At 44.6% G+C, this 22364-nt stretch overlaps 1 protein-coding gene across 3 annotated transcripts in view; it reads left to right on the forward strand.

The window, feature by feature from the left end:
• The first annotated feature begins 17 nt into the window (after positions 1-17).
• Positions 18-22364, forward strand: part of Ect2l (epithelial cell transforming 2 like) — an 87126-nt gene continuing 64779 nt past the window's right edge. For all 3 annotated transcript variants that reach the window (XR_013045071.1, XM_016004695.3, XM_076552699.1), the window contains exons 1-3: positions 18-3603; positions 12372-12505; positions 13730-13842. Coding sequence is in view for 2 of the 3 variants with exons in the window: in XM_016004695.3 (XP_015860181.1) it covers positions 12404-12505; positions 13730-13842 (215 nt within the window). In the remaining variant the exon portion in view is untranslated. The remainder of the gene's footprint in view (positions 3604-12371; positions 12506-13729; positions 13843-22364) is intronic.

Raw genomic sequence — 22364 nt, forward strand, 5'->3', positions numbered from 1 at the left:
TCTGCGAATTCTGTACCTTTTGCGTATTTAAATACTGTTTCATGAAAGTACATGGCTTTAGAGCTACAGCGTGATTTGGATCCGCATTCTTCCCCTTGGCTTTCTAATATGTATTCACTCGGGTTGAGTTCAACTTTCGTTTCCAGTGTAGCATGCGAGGACTTCCCAGCTGGTAGTGGTTGCCAGGGAGGCTCGGTAGATACAGCCTCACTACCTTTCCCTCCTTTGTCTCAGAGATGCGGACTCAGGAGAGACACTAGGCAAACACTGTCACTGACCTGCACCGGCCACTCTTTTTCAAAAAATGTCCTCAAAACTTGACAATTTCATGTATGCATATTGTGTCTCGATGATGCCACCCCCAGCTCCCTCCTTCCACTCCTCCGGAACCCCTTAGTACTTCCCTCCTTCAAGTCCTTGTTAAAGTTAGTGCTTCCTATACGTGTATGGCTGTGTATCCATGGGCAGCCTAGAAGCAGCCACACCCCCAACAGCCATGGCTTGTGAATAGCTCTTCAGCTGTGGGTGCCACCTCCTGAGCCGCTCTCTTATCCACGGGGAGTATTGACTGGCTTGATTGATCTAACAGGTAACCCTAGTGCAGCGAGCTCATTAGTACAGTCGCCGTGCCGTGTCTGGAGGAGAGCCTTTCACAGCATCCCTCCCACCCTCCGCCTTCTTCCTTACTGCCCGCTCTTTCCGTGATGTCCCCTGAGCCTCGGGGGACTCCATAATAAATGGCTTGTTTAGGGCTGAGTACTCAGTGTCACCTACTCTCAACACCTTAATCAGTTATGAGGGTGCTGCCCATTGCAGAGCCAAACTCTGGCCAGGGTTAGAGCAGCACTGATCTCTGGATAGAAACATTTGGAAACATTTAGAAAGCAATTTGACAACAATAATCAGTACTCCCCTAGGACCCAGAACCTCTTCAGCCATGGGCTTTTGACCAGGTTTACAGGGCTAGACTTGAATTCCCTCCTTTGGAGCAGGCCTCGAATCCAGCCTAAAAATGGTTGGTAAGCCCATAATAGTCATGCCGTTATTGCTCTGGTAGGCACATCTTGTTTGGCGGGGTAGTAGTATAGTATGTAAGTCTGTTGATGACCTTGCTTTCCTAGCAGACTATAAAATACCATCGATCACTATAAAGGAAGTTTCCAGGTCAATTTTAACCTAATTTCTTTTTTTCTTAGTTTTTCAAGAAAGGGTTTCTCTGTGTAGTTTTGGTGCCTGTTCTGGATCTTGCTCTGCAGACCAGGCTGGCCTCAAACTCACAGAGATCCGCCTGGCGCTGCCTCCCGAGTGCTGGGATTAAAGGCAAGTGCTGCCGCCCAGCTCAACCTAATTTCTTTAAGCATTCTTCAATTGGGTTTTACCTTTTTATTTTTAGCTATGATGGACAACCAAGAACAATGATGATGACTTGTATTATTTGGGGTGCCTCTGTGTCCTTTCTGACCAGTTATTCATAGGGAGGTATCTCATAGCTGACACTGATGTTTTCATTAAAAAACTGTCTTCTAGAGGAACATTGTCCATTAATTAAAGATACCTCTGTTCAAACTCCTTTTAAAAATGCTTTAAAATTAGCTTACAAAGCATAAGGTGTTGTAGCATATTATTTTAAGGTGTGTTACTTTTGTTTATGTTGTATTTGTTTAACTCTGTGAAGCTGTGTTCCTGTGCCTGTCTAAAACACCTGATGGTCTAATAAAGAACTGGCCAATAGTGAGGCAGGAGAAAGGATGGGCAGGGCTGGCAGGCAGAGAGAATAAATAGAAGGAGAACTCCAGGAGGAAAAAAGATCAAGGAAGGAGAGAGAAGAAGGAGCCAGAGAAGGAGGAGGACTCCAGGGGCCAGCCACCCAGCTACACAGCAAACCACAGAGTAAGAGTAAGATACACAGAAGTAAGAGAATGGGAAAAGTCCAGAGGCAAAAGGTAGATGGGATCATTTCAGTTAAGGAAAACTGGCAAGAAACAAGCCAAGCTAAGTTTGGGCATTTATAAGTAAGAATAAGCCTCCGTGTGTGATTTATTTGGGAGCTGGGTGGAAGCCCCCCCCCCCCCAAAAAAAAAGACCAAAAACCAAACAACAAGGCCTTTTTATACATCCTTAGTGTTGGACTCACCAGCAGACCACAACCCTCATTCCTGCTTAAACACACATACCCACCCCCTCTCTCTCACACACACACTTCCTTACCACGATTGTTTTGTGCACTTACTCCGTTAAGGCCTCCCAGCCCTATATGCTATTTCTAGCTTCCTGACTTCAACAAAAACACACACATCTAAAAATTTGAAGCTGAGATCCTCACATGAGAGAAAGAGAGAGAGGCATTTGTCCTTCTAGGCCTGGGTTACCTCTGTAACCATATTCTTGGTTACATACTCTTCAGTTCCATCTATTTTCTAGAATTTCCTTTTCCTGACATCTACACAAACTGCCCACTTGTGTGTGTCTAGGCTGATCTCATGCCCTAGCTGCGGTCAGCTGAGCAGCAGGGATCCCTGTGGTAGGCTGTAGAACCCTTTGGGTGTATGCCCAGAAGTGGTACAGTTGGGTCATATGATGGTTCTAAGTTAAGCTTTGGGGGACACCTCCACACAGAGTGCCACCGGTTTACAGTCCCACCAACAACCCGTACTCTCCTCGGCATAGTCCTGATGAAGGCCATGCTGACCAAGGTAAGATATGATCTCAATTTTAATTTACATTTCCTCGATGCCTGGCCACCCTTTCAACATTGATGTTGCAAAAAATCATATTTTTAAAATGAATTCCAGAACTTGCTTTGGAGCAAACTTATTTTAACTTACTTATGTGCCTCCTTTCAGACTTCATACCTGGGTTTTGTTTAGTCCCACTATTCACAGGATTTTTTTTAACTTTCCCATACTTTCTGCATTGTGAAATCTTCCCATGTTAAGTACAAAAAAAGAGAGGTGTTGGAGTGAGGTGTCACAATGAACGAGGGCATTTTCATCAAAGTAGTTAGAAACATGTTGATTTTCATGTGTCTTTCTAATTTCTGTATAACTAATTACTGGCTACAAGAAAAAAAATCTTTAAAATTTCCTGAGGATTTGCTAAAGTTGAACATGAGAGAGGCTAAGGAACGCCACCTTTGCCAGCACAGGACTTGAAAATTGCTGGCTTACTTTAGTAAAGCTAAGCAAACTTCTCTTCAGCATCTAAGCCTTTCTTGGCAGAATGCAGCTTTGTGTCAGTGGCCTCTTCCCAGCGACTCGGTGCCGAGACCCTCGAGATCCGGCAGCAACTGCCTCCCACCACCGGCAAAAGAAACCCACCCAGAACCTGAGTCCAGGAAACCGAGGGAAGGAGACTGGAGTCCGAGAGTCCTCCTGCAGCAAAGACCGAGCCTGGCCACTGGAGCGCGCCACTGAGCAGGGACACGGGACCTGTGGGGCGTGGTGGCGGGCCTGTGTTGTCATCCCTATGGAGATGGGGCTCTCCCTGCCCCACCTGCCACCCCAGGCTGGGATCTGGAGAACTGCCTCTCCTTTTCCCTGCACAGTGCCAAGAGGAGTCTGCCGCCACCGCCACCGAGCTCAGCCCCTTGGCCACTTCCCGGAGGTAAAGCCCCTGCCTTCTTGGCGATGTCTTTTCCTTGGGGCCTCTGGAAAAACCTTGAGTAGCGCCCCGTGACCTTGGAGGCCCCTGGCAGGGTCAGGTTTAAGTGAGGCTGTGGCAACTGAAGTCTTCCCTCCTCCAGAACACTCCTGGGTTAGAAGGAAGGGCTCCAGCACTTTGGAAAACACTAGTTTTTCACAGGACTCCAGATTGGCTCAGGCTAGCTCTCCCACTCTGGTTGTGTATCATCTTCTTCTGTTTGTTCCTCTGGAGTCCAAAGACGTGGGAAGGAGCTGTAGGGCTAATAAAGACGAGATGAAGACTCTATGGTGACTAGCTTGTGGTTCTAATATTTCATATGCTATGATTTCATGAATAAGATGAATACATATTACACATTGCTAAGTGTTTATCTTTTGAGAAGTACTGGTGATTGTGCTTATTAATAAACACTGCTCTAAGTATCTGAACAGTTTCCGGGCACCATCTGTATTCGTGTTCACGCAGTTCAAGCAGTGGTTTGTGTACAGTTTGCACATCCCACCTGTGGCAGTCTGTCCTCAGAATTCTGACTTGTGTGTGCTCGGGAGCCTCGGAAATTGTGTTCTAAAAACACTAATTTCAGAGGGAGGAAAATAGGAGAGGAGGAGGTAAAAAAAAAAAATTAGGGCAACAGTCATGCATTATTTTTCTTGAATGAATTTAAATAGTGCAGTTACTTCTTGCTTTGATTTTGTAGCTTTAAATCATTAAGCATATCTAGCATTTAAAAATATCAGCACAAATGCCATTTTCCTTAATTTTTCTGTGTGTGTGTGTGGGGGGGGGGTTGGGAATGGAAAAGAGAATGGAGAAAATAAAGGAACTAAGGTCCCATAATCATCCTCAGTAGTTTGCCGCCAATGACCTAAAGACCTCCCGTGAGTCTGTACCTCAGAAAAGCCTTTAAGCACAGCCACTCTGGGTGCCATGCCTTCAACACATGGGCCTTTAGGAGGGGCCCTCAAGATCCAGTGACAGCAGATGCCAATCACAGCTCCCAGGTTAGGTCTACAGACATTAGAGAAGGCCTCAGCAATGGCTCAGCACCACCTGCGTGTGCTTGGAAGGGACTTTTTCCTGGGTCCAGTTTTAGATGACGAATCTTTAGGTGATACTTGGACTGAGAGGCCCTGAACTGGAGGCCTGCCTAAGCTGCACCTGGACTCCTAACTCACAGACACTGGGAGATAATCAGTGTTTGTTACAGTAAGCCACTGACTGGGAAATAATCTGCTGGAATTAGATAAATACTGTGATAATTGCATCAGATAACACACACCCTGGTGAGTGCTGGGTCACAGTGAATGAGGGAAAGTGCTATATGTTATTTCTTCCTCTAACAGACTCACTGTAACGAGAGCATGTCAAAGCTTCCAAAGCATTGTGCAATGAAAGAAACGTTAACTCTAGCCAATTATTATTTCCTAATTATATTTAAACACAGATTCTGTTTCTGAAGAAACACCTACTAATATCTTGTAAAACTACTCTTTGGGTGATTATAAAATGCTGGAACAAGAAAAGAAGTCATTTGGGAGGGAGAAGCAGGAAAACTGCTAGGAGTCTGGGGCTAGCCTGGGCTGCAGAGTGAGACATTGTCCCCAAAAAGGACAAGACATCCTGCGTTAAGGAAGGAGTGACCGGCATTCTGTCCATCTCTCCCTGGTTGAATAGCTGATTAGGAAAACTGACGTTTTTATTTTACTTTCCGAGACTGGGTCTCAAGTATCCCAGGTTGGCCTTGAACTCACTATGCAGTGGAGAATGAGTGACCTTGAACTTTTCAACATCCTCTTCTACCTCCCCAAGTACAAGGATTACAAGCTTGTTACTACAGCACTTGATTCTATTGTGCTGAGGTTCAAAGCCAGTGTTTCAGGCAAGCCCTCTGCCCACTGAGCCCAAACTCACATTTCAGATAAGGAAAATTGTATTGTGTAAACTTGCACACACCGCGCATGTACGCGCATACACACACACACACACACACACACACACACACACACAATCATGTATTTAAACCCAGCAGCAGAAATAAGAGCTATTCCGTTGTGTTCAGTTTATTATAAAAGTCAGCGAGCCCTCCTCACAGAGGAGAGCAACAATTCTGAGAAACTTGCTAAAATCCAATTCTCTTCCACTGGCTCCTGGAGTGATTTTACATAACAACAGCCAAATATCTTATAACACCTTCGTGTCATAGGCTTTGTTTTGATTTAGTGATCAGAAGGAGATATTTAATTCCCCACATTGCCCTAAGGGATTTTTTTGTTTGTTTGTTTTTGTTTTTGTTTTTGGAGACAGGGTTTTTCTGTGTAGCTTTGGGCCTTTCCTGGAACTCACTTTGTAGACCAGGCTAGCCTCGAACTCACAGAGATCCGCCTGGCTCTGCCTCCCGATTGCTGGGATTACAGGCGTGCGCCACCACCGCCCAGCGCCCTGAGGTTTTTAATCTGAACAACACATCATTATATTATTGTTTGTCGTGACACACTACTACTGCCTTGCATGGCTGCATGGATTCAAATGTTCAGTGTGTGTCATGCTACCCTCCTGGAACATTCCCAAAATTGTTGCCAAGACTGTCTGTGTCTTTGAAATACAGTCACTTTGAAATGTGCCTTTCTTGTCGGATTGTATGGCAAGGAGGCGGTACACATGTAAATGCTTGTCTTGGGAGTCTTCTGACTTGGGTCTTTTCTTCAGTGACTTGCTCACTTGGAATTTATAGCATCCAAGGGCTGCTAGAAACATCTAAATTGCTTGCATGTCAGCTAGAATATCACTGACATGTGGCAGCCCAACTAGAGCTTTGGGGTATCTAGGAACGGACATAAGAGGCAACTAGAGCTGCTGAATGACCTTTTGCATTTATTTAGTGAGTGTGTGTGTGTGTGTGTGTGTGTGTGTGTGTGTGTGTGTGTGTGTGTATGTGAGAGAGAGAGAGAGAGAGAGAGAGAGAGAGAGAGAGAGAGAGAGAGAGAACGAACACACATGTGTGTCCTAGCAATGGGTTCCTGAGACAAAACTCAGGTTGCAGGTATCCTCTGGGTTGAGCCATCTCAGCTCATTTTTTTCTGACATAGTCTTTTTTCTTTCTTTCTTCCTTTCTTTCTTTCCTCCCTCCTTCCTTCCTTCCTTCTCTCTCTCTCTCTCTCTCTCTCTCTCTCTCTCTCTCTCTCTCTCTCTCTGAGACAAGGTCTTGCTGTGTTACTTTTGGCTGGCTTCTCAGAGATCCTCCTGCCTCAGCCTCCTAAGTGCTGGGAGTGATGCGCCATCACCTCTGGATTCATCTGTTGTTAATATTTTACTGAGAGTGCGTTGAAGTTATAGATCAGCATGAGAGAATTCATCGCTTCTCTCCGCTAAGTCCTGCGGAGAGGCACATAAAGGAGGCACACTTCTCCATTCACTTAGGACTTTAGAACATCTTTCTTTCTTTTTTTATTTTTGTTTTGTTTTTGTTTTTTGAGGCAGGGTTTCTTTGTGTAGCTCTGGCTGTCCTGGAATTCACTCTGTAGACCAGTCTGGCTTTGAACTCAAAATTCACCTGCTGGAATTAAATTAAATTAATTATTAATTAAATTAATTAAAATTCACCTCCCAAGTGCTGGGATTAAAGGCATGTGCCACCTCTGCCCAGCTAGAATATTTTTCAATGAAGTGTTATAGTTTTCTTTGTACTCATTTTTTTTTCATGGTCCCTAATAGTTTTTTTCATGTTGTTGTAACTATATATCACTTTACAAACTTCTTGTTCAGAATAGAGAATTGAGAAGAGGCAAATCATAACCATAGGCTCGAAGTTTTATGACGTGAACTCACTTGGACTCTTGTTTCTAGACCATTCCTAGCCCCTAGAATCACCTCTAGTTACCCCCCCCCCCCAATATTGCTCTTTCCTTCTCCAAAGGAAACTGTCTTGATTCCTAACACCGCTGTGGTCAAACTGTATTATTCTGTTCCTAGCTCCTTCTGTCACTAGGGTATGTGTGTGACCCATCTATGTAACAGGTCCTCCATCCCATGATACACAGTATTCTGCTACATGGATACATGATACATTTACCCATGTAGCTGTTGATAGATGCTTGGATGATTCCCACTGGAGGCAATTCAGTGCCTCAGCAAATATTCTTTTTGATGTTTAATTCCTATGTGTACTTTTTCTGTTCGGGCAATCATACATCTATGTTCATCTTCGGTAAGTAATGCCAAACAGCTGTCTGAAGTGCATTTCCACCAGCTGTATCTGACTTCCCAGCGCTCCCCTGCACTTGGCTCTCAAGGTCTGCACTGGGTGCCGGGTAACAAACCATCCCACAGGGCGGCAGCATGTAACAGTAACCGTTGATTTTCCACAGTGTTGCTAGTTTTCTGGCTTCCTCCCTGCTATTTTTCCACTTGTAGCCCTCTTTAGTCTCTGAGGGTACTTGCACACACACACACACACACACACACACACACACACACACACACACGGCACATGTTCACATAGATACACACACATACACATCAATAAAAATAAATCATTAAAAAAAGAACTTCTTTTACTTGCTAAATGGGTAGATCTACCAAGTATGATCCTAAATCTTCCACAGACCTCACCGAAGAGTCTCATGGCCACGCTGTTTGTTTGATCTTTGTCCAGAGGCTGTTTGTTACTTGAGACTCTATTGCCAGCTGGAAACTGTCCTCGATAGTCTACCCCCGCAATGAGCAGATCTTTCATGTTGGTGCTGGCTGTCTCACTGGACTTTATTATATGTAACTGGAGAGGTTAATGAATCATCGGTTTCTATATTCTGCTGGGAACCTCTCTAGTCATGTTTATGTGCTCGTGGTTACACTGTGTATTAGTCACAGTCACACAGACAACAGTGTTGCGCAGCTTCCCATAGCTCACTAACCCAGTTCGTCTTCTCAACCTGTCTTAGTAATTCACCTCTTCTTCATCTCCTCATCACCCTGGACCCAGTGTCAATGCTATGTTTTAAGTTATATACGGCTTAAATATACCTCCAGGTATATTGGGTTTTGTTAATTCTGAATAACAAGCCACCTTAAAAAGAAAAAACAGTGGCTCGAAACAATAGCAATATATTGTCCTGATTCACGTGATCAGCTGCGTGACCTGGGCAGTTGTACTTCTCTGTGTGTGGCTGGCTGTGGAGCCATCCTTTCCCTGCATTTTAAGGCCACATTTGCTATAAGTCAAGTGCCCATATACACATGGCTCAGTTTCTGGGTTTCTACTGTTTTGGCTCTTCTTGGGTCAAAATCTCACATGCTTATTACCCCAACTTTCGAATAAGCGATCCCGACACACGTGCTGCAGTTGAGTCCTGACGCTTGCTTCTCTTCCAAGTTGTCTTTTGCTCTTCTGTACACATTTTCTAATTGTTCAACAGTTTTTGGATTTTGATTGAGATTTCACTGAGTAATAGAGTAATTTGGGAGAGCTGACATCTATAAGATCCTTGTTCTTATTTATATCTCTTAACATTTCTCTTGATACAGTTTTTAGTGGCCCCACATTGGGTGCCAGAGGTAACATGAATCTTAAAAGGTTTTGTTAATAAAAAAAACCCAGAGCCAGATATTGGGGTAAAAGCTGAAAGATCAGAGAGGCAGAACAGCCAGCCACTAGTTCTTACCTCTACAAAATCCTCTGCTGAAAGAGAGCAAGCTCCCCTCTCCACTCTGCCTTATCACTTCCTCTCTCCACCTAGCTTTATCACTTCCTGTCTGTCTGTACAGACCTCCAGACCTCTATGGTTAACTAGTGGCTAGCTCCTCCTTCTGATTTTCAGGCAAGCTTTATTTGTTAGAGCACAAATATAATATCACCACGCACATCTATAAGGTACTTGTTCTTATTTATATATCTTAACATTTCTCCTAATATATTTTTTAGCATTCTGTGTGGAATGTTTGTTCTTCGTATTTTAAATGGATTTGAAATGTTATTTATAAATGATACGTTGTTGTTTAAAAAATGTTTGTGAGGGGCTGGCGAGATGGCCTAGTGGCTAAGTACCTGCTTCTCTGCAGGACCCGGGTTCAGTTCCCAGCACCCACGAGGCAGCTCACAACTGTCTGTAACTCCAGTTCCAGGGGATGTGGTACCCTCACACGGACATATATGCAGGCAAAACATCAATGCACATAAAATAAAGATAAATCACTAAAGACTTTTAAATATTTGTGAGCATATGGAAATAAAATTGATTTTGCCTGTTGACCTTGTAAGAAGCAGCCTTTAACCTGTCAAGTTATCTGTCGATTCTTTAGTATATATGACAAAAATGACAATTTTATTTCTTTCCTTAACATTATTACACATTTTTTTTTCTGTTAGTGATTTATCAAACTTCAAAGAGCACTCAGAACAATGTCAAATAAAGATGCTAATTGTAATCAGAGGAAAAGGTCCACTTCGCCGTTTAGTTCAGTGTTTGACATACAATTCTTAAATGCACTCTTGTTTGGATTTGGAAATATCCCTACTGATGCTTTACAAAAGTGTGTGTGTGTGTGTGTGTGTGTGTGTGTGTGTGTGTGTGTGTGATGAATAAGTACCAGAAGCTTATAAAATACACTTTTTGTGAAATTACTATATAACTTTTCCTCTTTGTTTAGTTTATGGTGATAAGTATATTGCTTTTACGATGTCAAGTTATATTTGACATATTGGAGTACATGTCATAATGTAGCACATCTGACATTATGTCACATTTACATTTTAAGAAGAAATCTGGAGCTGGGGATGTAGCTCATCCGCCTGTAGAATCCGTGTCTGGCATGCCAATTGGTGTCTGGCACCAACTCTGAACTCAGCCCTTTGTGCCACATACAGCCCAAGTAGTCCCACAGCCATATAATTTCAACACTAAGGCACTTCGGGTGGCGGGAAGATCAAAAGTTCAAAGGTCATCCTCAGCTAAAGCATGTTAGAGGCCAGCCTATGATATAGAACCCTGGGAAGTGGAGGAGGAGAAGAAGAAACAATGTGATTTGTTGGTTTGGGGTGATTTCTACATCTGTTTATGGCAGCAAACCTTCAGTATTCCTTCTGTGTGGAAGTTCTTGTGGGAACTTAGTGCCAAAGTTTTATTTTGGAATCGTCACCCTTTTCTCTCTTCTCTGAAAGAGCTCATGTAAATTTAGTGTGACTTATTCCTTAGATCTTCAGCTGATGCAGAAATGAGTCCTAAGAACGAGATGCCGCGATAACATCCACGCAGTCCATGTTGTGCGTCCTCAGCAGGCTCACAGCACGAAGTTATTGGGAACTGAAAGATGGAAATCCATCTTCCATATTATGCTACTGGGAGAAAAGTAAAATGGTAGTCGAAAGATGTTTAATATGCCCGGTGGTGGTGACATACGCCTTTAATCCCAGCACTCGGGAGGCAGAGGCAGGCAGATCTCTGTGAGTTCAAGGCCAGCCTGGTCTACAGAGCAAGATCCAGGATAGGCACCAAAACTACACAGAGAAACCCTGTCTTGAAAAACAAAAAGAAAAAAAAAAAAGACGTTTAATATACAGAGTGCGCTTGTATTTTATACTAAGGGGTGGAAACTGAATGTTACTTTGTTACTTCAGTAAATTCGTTACTATTGACTGCATTTGCAAAAGTGGCCGCAGGGTGCTTGGAGGTCCAAGTTCATTCTTGTCTTCCATCTTGCTGAGGCAGGGTCTCTCTGGTTCTGCCACTGTACTGCACTTACTAGGCTGGATTACACTTGAGTTTTCGGCTCATTTTCCTGTTTCCACTTTTCAAATAAATGTTGGAGTGCGGGGGTCACTGATGTGGGCACCACACCTGGCTTTTTACTTTGGTTCAGAGCCTGGAACCCAGGTCATTGGGCTTGTGCCAAAAGCCCTTTCTTCCAGAGTCATCTCCTTGACCCTGTACCTGGATTCTTAACCCTCAGAAATCTTGAGATTTAAAAAAATGTCTGATGTTGATTTTTGTTTTTTTTGTTTTTTTTTTTTTTTGTTTTTTTTTTTTTGGTTTTTCGAGACAGGGTTTCTCTGCGTAGCTTTGCGCCTTTCCTGGAGCTCACTTGGTAGCCCAGGCTGGCCTCGAACTCACAGAGATCCGCCTGGCTCTGCCTCCCGAGTGCTGGGATTAAAGGCGTGCGCCACCAACGCCCGGCTTGTTTTGTTTTTTGTTTTTTTGTTTTCCAGACAGGGTTTCTCTGTAGCTTTGGAGCCTGTCCTGGAACTCACTCTGTAGCCCAGGCTGGCCACGAACTCACAGAGATCCGCCTGGCTCTGCCTCCCAAGTGCTGGGATTAAAGGCATGCGCCACCACCGCCCGGCTATGATGTTGATATTTTAAACTATTAAAATTTGGAGTACTTGGTAATGCAGCAATAGATAACGAATACTTACCAACTCTGATCCAGCAATGGCACTTCCAGTTTTAGCTCTCTACTTTCCCAACAAAGTAAAACCTCTTGTTTAGATTCAGACCTGGATCCAAGTATAAAAATACAAAATAATATAACACTTTGGAGTTCGTGGGCACTTGGTGGATATTTTCATGGCTTACTATGCATATGTGTATATGCATATACATTCCTGAATTGTAATTCTATGTATGGTTTTCCTGTATATTAATGGATATAGTTATTCTATAATTCCTATAGGAAAAAAATTAATATTGTGCTTGTTTCTAAGCATTCTTAACCATACATCTGTTAAACTGAACCCATAGTTCCTAGAAGTGGAAGAAAGTAATTTGCTGAGATGTCACTCAGGAATTTTCCCCAGGAAAGCCTGGAAGTGGAGAGCTTTCGCACGAGGTTCAGTGCCTGGACTCCCTTTACCAACCAGTCCTTAAACAGACAGGTGAGTGCCATGCTCTGTAGTAGAAATGAGGTCAGTTGGTAAAGTCAGTTTTACTGGGTATGTCAAGTCTTACTTTGTCATGTTTTTAAAGAAAAAATAGTTTAGTTTTGGTGTTTTTTTTTTTTTTTTTTTAATAAAACCGTGGCTACGTCTCAAAGTGAGAATCTTCTCACCCAAGACTGTTACCTAGGGGTACCACATCTGCCCCCTGCTCTCAATCTGCACCTCCAGGACGTCACGAGCTTCTGGAGTGGGGGAGGAAAAGTAAGGAAAGGCTTTGGAGAGTTGGCAAGGACACTTTCACGTATGTTTCCGTGTCTTTTTTTTTTTTTTTTTTTTTTTTTTTTTTTGAGCTGAGGATCGAACCCAGGGCCTTGTGCTTGCTAGGCAAGCGTTCTACCACTGAGCTAAATCCCCAATCCCATTTCTGTGTCTTTAATCTACTCTTCCATCGTGTGCCCACTTCATGATTCCATGTAGCCTGAGAGCACCCGTTCTTTTGAAAAATAATTCAAGAAGAATTCTTTGGACAACAGGCCAGTCTTGCCAGGTTTTCATGGAGACAGAGCTCATGTAGATTCAGCTGCTTCCACAGATGGAGGAGAGGAGGTGTAGCTGGGGATTAAGCTTGATCTACAATAAGGACAATGAATTTGTATATGCCTTTGTGTAAGCAACGCTGGCTGAAACCCGGCTTTCAGAGATGTTGGTTCATGCTGTACGTCCTCACTGGAGACTCAGCTAACAATGGCATTGTGCGATAATAACTAATTTTTAGTTGTATGGTCATTATAAAGCTCCAAAGCCAGGAGTCAAGAACATCAAACCTCTATTAAATGGTCCTGCTTCCTCCACAATTCAGTGAGTAGGGCCTGTAGATAAGATGAAATATTTGGATTCTCGCCCTGGGCCACACTAAGCTGGGTAAATCCAGGAGTGGTGATTCCCCTTTGCCCTTTGTTCTCCAGAGGCTCCTCCCGGCCCCTCTGTAATCAGACACCCCCTGGTTTTTCCTACTGGCCCACCCAACAAGCCCTGGCTTGCCTGGAAGGCTGGATAAAAACACTTTAAGCCCAGAAGAGAGACCCTACAGCCTATGTGGAAGTACTTGTAAACTGCCATGAATGATGTAAATATCAGCTATGAGGTTTTTAGTCGACCAACTGCTTAGCAACTGAGAACTAACAGAACTGGACAGTGAAATCTCCTTCTTGTCTCTTCTAGCTCTTTCAAGAAAGAGTTACTCTCATAACTCACTGGTTTGGCCTCTGGACCAACAAGCAACGGCGGGAATTCTTATTCACAATTCTTTCACAATGCTCTAAATCACAACTAAGGTAAAAATAGCATAATGGTGTAATTATTGATTCTTAAGGAAACCAAAATATGGTAACATGTTCATATAATCCTTAAGGAGTTTTTCTCTCTCTAAAAAAGGCAATTGTTATTTTACAGTTTATAAACAGATTCTTGTAATGCCTGCTTCCTCCTTGAGACTGAAACAGAGCCCTGGAGGCTTAACACCTTCATACTATTGGGAGGATGTTTCATTTTTGCAAACATTTGTCAGTGGCTTGGTCTGTTCTCCTGGTCTATTAAATTCTTCCTGGAGCTATCAGATAGATAATATATGCCGGATGGATATCGGGAACATAGGCAGACATTTCATAAATGATTATTAAATGGGCAAAAATGTAAGAAGGGACAATACTAGTGGCCTTCAGGGTCATGGGCACTATACGAAGCACAGTAGGTGTTGATTTTTAATGGAGTCCTGTTCTTATTCCTTCCTTCCTCTTGACATAGACAGTGTGACATTTGTTAGTTGAAATCACAGCTAGAAAGACTAATGTTCCGATCAGGAATTAGTATTCTAGAGATCATTAGCTTTCTCTCTCTCTCTCTCTCTCTCTCTCTCTCTCTCTCTCTCTCTCTCTCTCTCTCTATCTCTCTCTCTCTCTCTCTCTCTGTCTCCCCCTCCCTCCCTTCCTCCCTCCCTCCTTCCCTCCCTCCTTCTCTCTCTCTCTCTCTCTCTCTCTCTCTCTCTCTCTCTCTCTCTCAATTTATTCACTTACTATGTATTCAGTGTTCTATCTACATGTATGCCTGCACACCAGAAGAGGGAGCCAGATCTCATTACAGATGGTTGTAAGTCACCATGTGGTTGCTGGGAATTGAACTCAGGACCTCTGGAAGAGCAGCCAGTGCTCTTAACCTCTGAGCCATCTTTCCAGCCCTTCAATAGCCTCTTATTGGGAAACTCACAATGGTTCTGCGACTCTCAGATACTTTCCAGTTAGCAGAGAAAACATAAGTCATGAGAGATAATCAGACCAACCAGTTGGGGATTTTTGTTTTTATGTTTTGTTCTCGTGTTCTCTCTCTCTCTCTCTCTCTCTCTCTCTCTCTCTCTCTCTCTCTCTCTCTCTCTCTCTCTCTCGTTTTTCGAGACAGGGTTTCTCTGTGTAGTTTTGTGCCATTCCTGGAACTCACTCTGTAGCTCAGGTTGGCCTCGAACTCACAGAGATCCACCTGCCTCTGCTTCAACCGGTGGTTTTTTAAATAGCCAGCTAAATGTTAGAAACGGGCTCTTGTGCTGGGTGGTGATGACGCACATCTTTAATCCCAGCACCTGGGAGGCAGAGCCAGGCGGATCTCTGTGAGTTCGAGGGCAGCCTGGGCTACAGAGTGAGTTCCAGGACAGGCACAAAGCTACACAGAGAAACCCTGTCTCGAAAAACCAAAAAAAAAAAAAAAAAAAAAAAAAAAGAAAGAGAGAGAGAGAGAGAGAGAGAGAAGAAAGAGATAGAAAGAAAGAAAGAAAGAAAGAAAGAAAGAAAGAAAGAAAGAAAGAAAAGAAGAGAGAGAGAGAGAGAGAGAGAGAGAGAGAAGAAAGAAAGAAAGAAAGAAAGAAAGAAAGAAAGAAAGAAAGAAAGAAAGAAAGAAAGAAATGGGCTCTTGTAAGTGAAATTGGAGGTACTCAAAAATGTTTGGCTAACCACTATATTCTAGAAAGCCCCTCAGTATGCCTGGACCTGACTGAAGAACCTAGCTGGGCCAGTGGCAGGTTCTGCAAGGATGGTTTTGCTGGATTCATCTCCAAAGAGGTGACCTGGAGTCCATCTGGGATAGCTGCTGGTCACTTCCGCCCACGGTCATAATTGAATGGCATTTCTGAGATGTTGTCCCTTGTCCATGGAGTGAAACTCTTTACCCAGTGGACAGAGAACTGGAACTCCATCAAGCGTGCAGAGCAGACTCTAGGAAGTGGCGTGTTCCCTACTGTTTGCTTAGTGAAACTCGGGGTATGCCATAGATTGGGGTTCATTGCTTTCACTGAGGCTAACCTTCAATTTCTTATATAACTACCAAAACTTTTCCAAAGGTGGGGGCAGTCAAACGGGCTTGAACTTCAAAACTGCCTTCTATCCTTCCTTCCGGCTCTCCCTACATTGAGATTACTGCTTTATTTTGTTTTGTTTCGTTTTTCCTCTTCTCCACTGGCCTCTCATTCCTGCATCTCTGGGCAAAGAGTAAATTGTTCACTGAGGCCTCGCAGGGGGGTTCACTGGAAGGACACAGCTCCCCGGCTGTGTTGAATGTATTGCAAAGATTCTTTTATTTAAATAATATTTATTTATTTGTGTGTGTGTGTGTGTGTGTGTGTGTGTGTGTGTGTGTGTGTGTGTGTAGGGAACGAGTGTCCAAGGAAGCCTAAAGAGGATGTCAGATCCTTTGGAAATGGAGTTATGGGCACTTGTAAGCTGCTGTAAGCCATGGGTGCTGGGAACTGAACGTAGGTCTCCTGGGAAGAGCTGTATGTGCTCTCAACACTGAGTTATCTCCCCAGCCCTAGGAGAGGGCTCTGCAGTCAGTGTCTGAAGGTCAGGAAGGCATTTTTCAATATCGTCGTTTTACCCCACCTTGCAGCTTTCCAGAAAAAAATAACAGACCAAGCCTCCTACCCATCATCCCATTGTACAGTGCCTTCTAGTCTCCGGGACCATAAAGCAAGCAATTTCTGTTGTAACCACTGGAGGTCATCAGAGATCTTGTGGTGTATTTGAGGCTTCTTAAGACAGGCCTTTGATGCCTGGGCATTGCACCCTTTGCTACGTGAATCCTTTGTGGGATAAACATGTGCGACCAACCTGTTCTGAAGATTTTCTCTGCTTCGCTTGATGGCAGCTGTGTTCCCACGGAGGGAGCAATGAGTGAGTCATAGTTCACGCAGCTGTTAACGTGCTCTGGGCGGCTGATTTCACAGGAAGTTGTGTGTGAGTTTCTGCTTTCTAGATTTGACCTTCCGAGGCCATCTTTAACTTGTAGGGATGGTTTTGTTATTGGACATAATCTGTCTAGTCACACTCTGCCCATCTCAGGCTTCCATACTTGGGTGATTTTACCTACCCCTCAACTGTTTCCAAAGGTTCACTGTAGGTTGCTGGTCTAATTCAATTAGAGCTGTGTTCCATTTTAGTTAGATCCAAAAGCTCAACTCATTTTTGAACAAGTTAATGCAATCAGCATCCCTTAAAACATCTTCGTCGAGATAGAATTCGTATACAATAGCATTTGGCGACTGAAGGACACAAGTAGATAGCTTTAGAACACTCACAGAACTGTGTGGTCATCATACCATCTAAGTTTAACACATTGCCCTCCATCCTTCCCAGAGCACCCTCCCAGTCCACAGCAGTCAATCTCTACCTCCTGTCCTTTCAAATGTGTCTAAACATAAGTCTACTTCCTGTCTCTCTAAATTTACCCCCCTGGATTCCTTATATAAACAGGGCCAAGTAATACGTGACCTATTTTTTTGTAACTTCTTTCATGTATTAAAATGTCACACTTTATAGCACATTTAGCACTTTTCTTCTTGTTAAACAATATTCCATTGTGTGGATATGTCATATTTTAGCCTGTCATCAGTCCATAGGCATTTGATTTGTTTCTCCTTGGGCTACTGAAGATGATGCTCCTGTGAACATCTGTATCCAAATTTTCTAAAGGAACGCTTTTTAAAATTTATTTATTTATTGGTTTTTTGAGACAGGGTTTCTCTGTGTAGCCCTGGCTGTCCTGGAACTCGCTTTGTAGCCCAGGCTGGCCTCAAACTCACAGAGATCTGCCTCCCGAATGCTGGGATCAAAGGCGGGTGCCGGCACCACCTGGCTAAAGGGGTACTTTTATTTTCCTCCTTTTGTTTGTTTTTCTTTCCAGTTCAGTTTTAGACCACTGTCTGGTTTCTGTGCATTCATCAGATTCATTTATTTAGCGTATGTGGGGTGGGGTGGTCATGCACATGCTATGGTGTGAGTGTGGAGGTTGGACCACTTGGGGCAGCTGGTCTCTTATTCTGTTGTGTGGGGTCCAATGCCTAAACTCAGGCAGTCAGGCTGGACAGCAAGTGCCTTTACTTGTGGCCATTTCTCTGGTCCTTTTATCTCTCTTAAGCATCCGTATAAGAGGGCTCAGTGGTGGAGTGCTTGCCTAGGATGTGCAAGGGCAGGGTTGGGGCAGGTGTGTGTGTGTGTGTGTGTGTGTGTGTGTGTGTGTGTGTGTGTGTGTGTGAAGTATATGTTTAGGAGTGAAATGAATGGTCCTAACAGTCACAGTAGCATCGAACAGTAACAGTACCATCACAGTTTACTTATTCAGTGTTCCTTTGGGATCCTCCTTATTCCTGTAGTCTTTCTCTTCCATGACTGTAAACGTAATAAATAAGAGAAACATACATCACTTGAATGCTTGAACTCTTGTGAAAACTTCTGTATTTATAGAGCAGTACCTTTCTCATGACAGAGGCCATTGTTGGCTGTCTGATATCTATTTTTTAAACATCTTTTTCAGACAATATATTCCGATCACCATGTCCCCCTCTTCCAGCTCCTCCCAGAAACTCCCACCTCCTCACGCCTCTTCTACTCCCTTGCTTTCTCTCTCGGCCATTGTCCCACATGTTTATTTTGTTGTTTTTTCCCAAATACGTTTTAATTCAGATAGCCACATTTATACACATGATATTTCAATACCAGCAGGAATATGTTGTCACAAGTTTCTTTGAAACATTATTCCCAACCTCTGTGAAGTATATTTAAACATCTAAGACAATATTCCACACTGTTAACTTTTAGGATAATCTTAAGTGGAATTGTATGATAACTAAGCTATTTTTCACTAATGTTTTTCTTAGTTTTCACTAAGAAAACTAGTGTTTTCTTCCCTCCATCGGGCATTTCCCCCAGGACATAACACTCCTGTGTCAGCAGGCCTTCTGGTTCCCACCCGTGTCAGCCCTCTTCCACTTGACTCAGCCAACTTCTGAAGGCACTCGGGCTGTTTGTATCTGTCACACTTGGATAAGCCTCTGAGGACTGAGAATCGCTCTCCTCGCCGGCCGCACTCGTGGGACCGGTTTTAAATTGCCTCTACCCAGCTGCCAGCATCGCCTTCCTACAAAGGCCTTTCATTCCAGAACCGGAGAAGTTTAAACTTGTAGCCTTCCTGGGTGGGTGGGGCAACAACATTCAGGCAACTGCATTTTCAAGAGGTGGGGGAGGAGGCGACCGAAGAAAGAAGGAAGGTCATGAGCAATGGCAGAGAGATCAGCTCTGGCCATTTGTCTCCACCAGAGTAGAATGGACATGGGGTGGGCAGGAAGACCTATGCATTCCTGTATGCTTAAGAAAGAACACGGTGCCCACTCCAGTACACTCATCCACTCTTCCCACAATGTCCCTTTGAGGGGTCAGGTGAGGGAAGTCTCACTAGTGTGTGGTCTGAAGAAGAAAACTGGGTGTGCAGTTTTTCAGAGACATCGTACTTCCACCTGAACCTAGAGTCCAGCACAACTGTGCCGCACTCTGTGTTCAGAAACTCATTCTAAAGGAGAATCTTTCCGTGTGGCCATGGGGAAGCTGTTAAGGAAAAAGTATCCGCCAGTGGTGGTCTAACCGTAAAGCAGGAGGAAACGGGCTTTTTAGGGTAGCGGGATCATTGCTGTGAGATTTGCCGCCAGAGAAGGATGCAGCTTGATCTGAAACACAACGTGGGCAAAGTGAAAATCCTAGCCAAGGGGCAGAGTGGAGTGGATGGAAAATCCCCATGAGGAAACTCCCCGGGGTGAGGGGATTCTGTCTAAACCAACCTAGCAAGCCTCTGCTGGAGACAGGCCAGGGGATCAGACATCCTCGGAGGGGCGGTGAGGGATCGGGGACCTGATCATGTTTCTAGAGTGATCAGGTATCCAGGGGTTGGGGTTTGTGCTGAGTTGACTTGGCAACGTTCTTTGCAAAGACTAGATTTTACAAAGGAGCTCAGCTGGACCGAGGAGGAGGAGGAGGAGGAGGAGGAGGAGGAGGAGGAGGAGCAGGAGCAGGAGGCGCTCAGGAGCCTGAGAGGATGGAGAAGTTTGGACAGAAAGGAGCAGGCAGTGCCCAGAGGCAAGCCGCACCTGTACTTCAAACTGTTGTATCTGGACACCAGAGAGTCTGCACGTTTGGGCTAACTTGTCTCTTTCTTCCCCCTAAGGCCCACATTCTGAGCATTCTCCAACCTTCTCCACAGTTCAGTTTGTTTGAGGTGGTGAAACAAAATATTGGGATTATTTATTAAAACATTATTGGGATTTTTGTAGGGATTGATGAAGCTCATAAAGAAAACAGTTAAGTGAATTTATTTTTATTTTATGTGTATGGGTGTTTTTATGTGCCTACATGTGTGTGCACCACGGGTGTGTAGTGCCTTCAGAGGCCAGAAGAGGGTGCTGAATCTCCTGGGACTGGAGTTACAGACAGTCCTGAGCCACCATGTGAGTGCTGGGAATGGAACCCAGTCCTTTGGAAAAGCAGCCAGAGCTCTTAACCACTGAGCCATCCCTCCGGTCCCCTCCCCAACGAAAATGCTTACGTGTAAAAGGAAAGGAGAAACCAAACCCCCAAAGCTGTCGTCGTGTTGGGGGAGGTGCAGTGGACGCGGTAAGCAGGTCCTTGTACTTGGGTTCTCAGATCTCTGTTCTCTGTCATGTTTAGAGTCCCCCTGTATCGCGTAGACCCACCACACGGGATGTGATCACATACAGCACCTTGTTTTTCTAAACGACTTTATCCTAAGAACTAGCCCCAGCAGTATCTCAAGTGTGGGGGGTGAGGGTGGGGAGGTAGGAGGCGTGTAGGGTTGGGATGCGTAAGGGAGGGGCAGGAACATTCTTTGTCTCTCCTCAGTTCCCGCCTAGGGTTGACACACTTCATTGCCTGCACACCCAAGCCATTCCATGTCTCTCGTTTCCCTGTTCCCCTCCCCTCAGGAATTAGATGCCTGAGGATTACCTGATTACCCCACACTCAAGGACCCGAGGGTCCAGGGCACCTGGGGGTTGGACTGAATTCATCATGGGATTTATGTCCTTGTGAGCGTGTTTAGTTGAGGAGAGGCCCTGTAGAGAGTAATTCCGCCCAAGAGATGTTAGCAATGTCTGCAGAGAGCTCCTCCAGGTGTTTGCCTCAACCTTGAACTTCAGCTGGGACTTCAGGACGGGTGTGTGCCCTCTCCCACCCTGTGGTCTCTGTTGTGTCAGGATCAATGCTCAGAGTAGTTAGTCCTTGGGGAAAACATCTCATCGGGCCAGACTGAGGACCAGAGCGTGAGGATGTCAAAACCAAAATGGAAACACCCTGGCCCCGTGATGACATCAGAGGGTCCTTGAATTTGAAGGCCTAAAACAGTCTTTCTATTTAGTAGCTGTTTCTCTGATCATCTCAACTCTCCAGAATGTGGCTGAGGGAAAAAGCACTTAGCAATCACACAAATAGGAGAACGCCCATCAGCCCCACACGAAGGGTCTCTGTAGTTAATAAGAGCTCTCCTAAAACCGCATGAATACTCTGCACGTCTCCTTGACTTCAGCAGCAGCCACAGAGTCTGCCCCGCTGCGGCTCCCATACCAGTGGGAAGTCAAGTTCACCAGACACTGAACAAGTGCGTCCCATCAGACTGGCCTGGAGTTTGTAAAACATAGATCATGGACCTTGATAGAGACTTTGGCTCAAGCAGCCTGGAATGGGATTGAGGAAACTGTGGTCACCAAGTTCCCCAGGTGATCTGGTGTAGGGCCAAGGACAACACATGGAGGGTAGGCTCTCTAGGCCCCAAGGCTCCTTCTGCCTCTTCATCTCCTTCCTTCCTGGGGGCAGGAACACGGGCTACATCAGCTGTCCTGGCGTTGGAAGTGTGTTTTGCATCCTACACTGGCAAGGCTACTTAGAGGTTATAGAATATGCTTCATTATGTAGTTGGCCCCAAACTTGATGGGAATAATTAAGGAGATTTATTCCTACATAACTGGAAATTCCAGGGATAGATCTGGTTGCAGCTGAAGTCAAGTTTCAGTAATGAAGCCAATGCCCTCTTCCGCTCCACCCCTGCTCTGCTTTCTGTCTTCAGCAGTCTTGACCTTTTTTTTTTTTTAGTTTTTCCAGACAGGGTTTCTCTGTAGCTTTGGAGCCTGTCCTGGACTAGCTCTGTAGACCAGGCTGGCCTCGAACTCACAGAGATCCACCTGCCTCTGCCTCCCGAGTGCTGGGATTAAAGGCGTGCACCACCACCACCACCACCGCCCGGCTTTTATTTTATTTTTATGTGCATTTGTGTTTTTGCCATGGGTGTCGGGGTCCCCTGAAACTGGAGTTACAGACAGGTGTGAGCGGCCACGTGGATGCTGGAATTGAACTCGGGTCCTCTGGAAGAAGAGTCAGCACTTTTAATCCCTGAGCCATCTCTCCAGCCCATTCTTGACTTCTTATGCATCCTCAGTGTGTCTACAAGGGATGGAAGTACATTATTCAGGGTTTCATTTTAA

The sequence above is a fragment of the Peromyscus maniculatus genome, chromosome 16, assembly GCF_049852395.1.
Source record: "Peromyscus maniculatus bairdii isolate BWxNUB_F1_BW_parent chromosome 16, HU_Pman_BW_mat_3.1, whole genome shotgun sequence".
Lineage (NCBI taxonomy): Eukaryota > Metazoa > Chordata > Mammalia > Rodentia > Cricetidae > Peromyscus > Peromyscus maniculatus.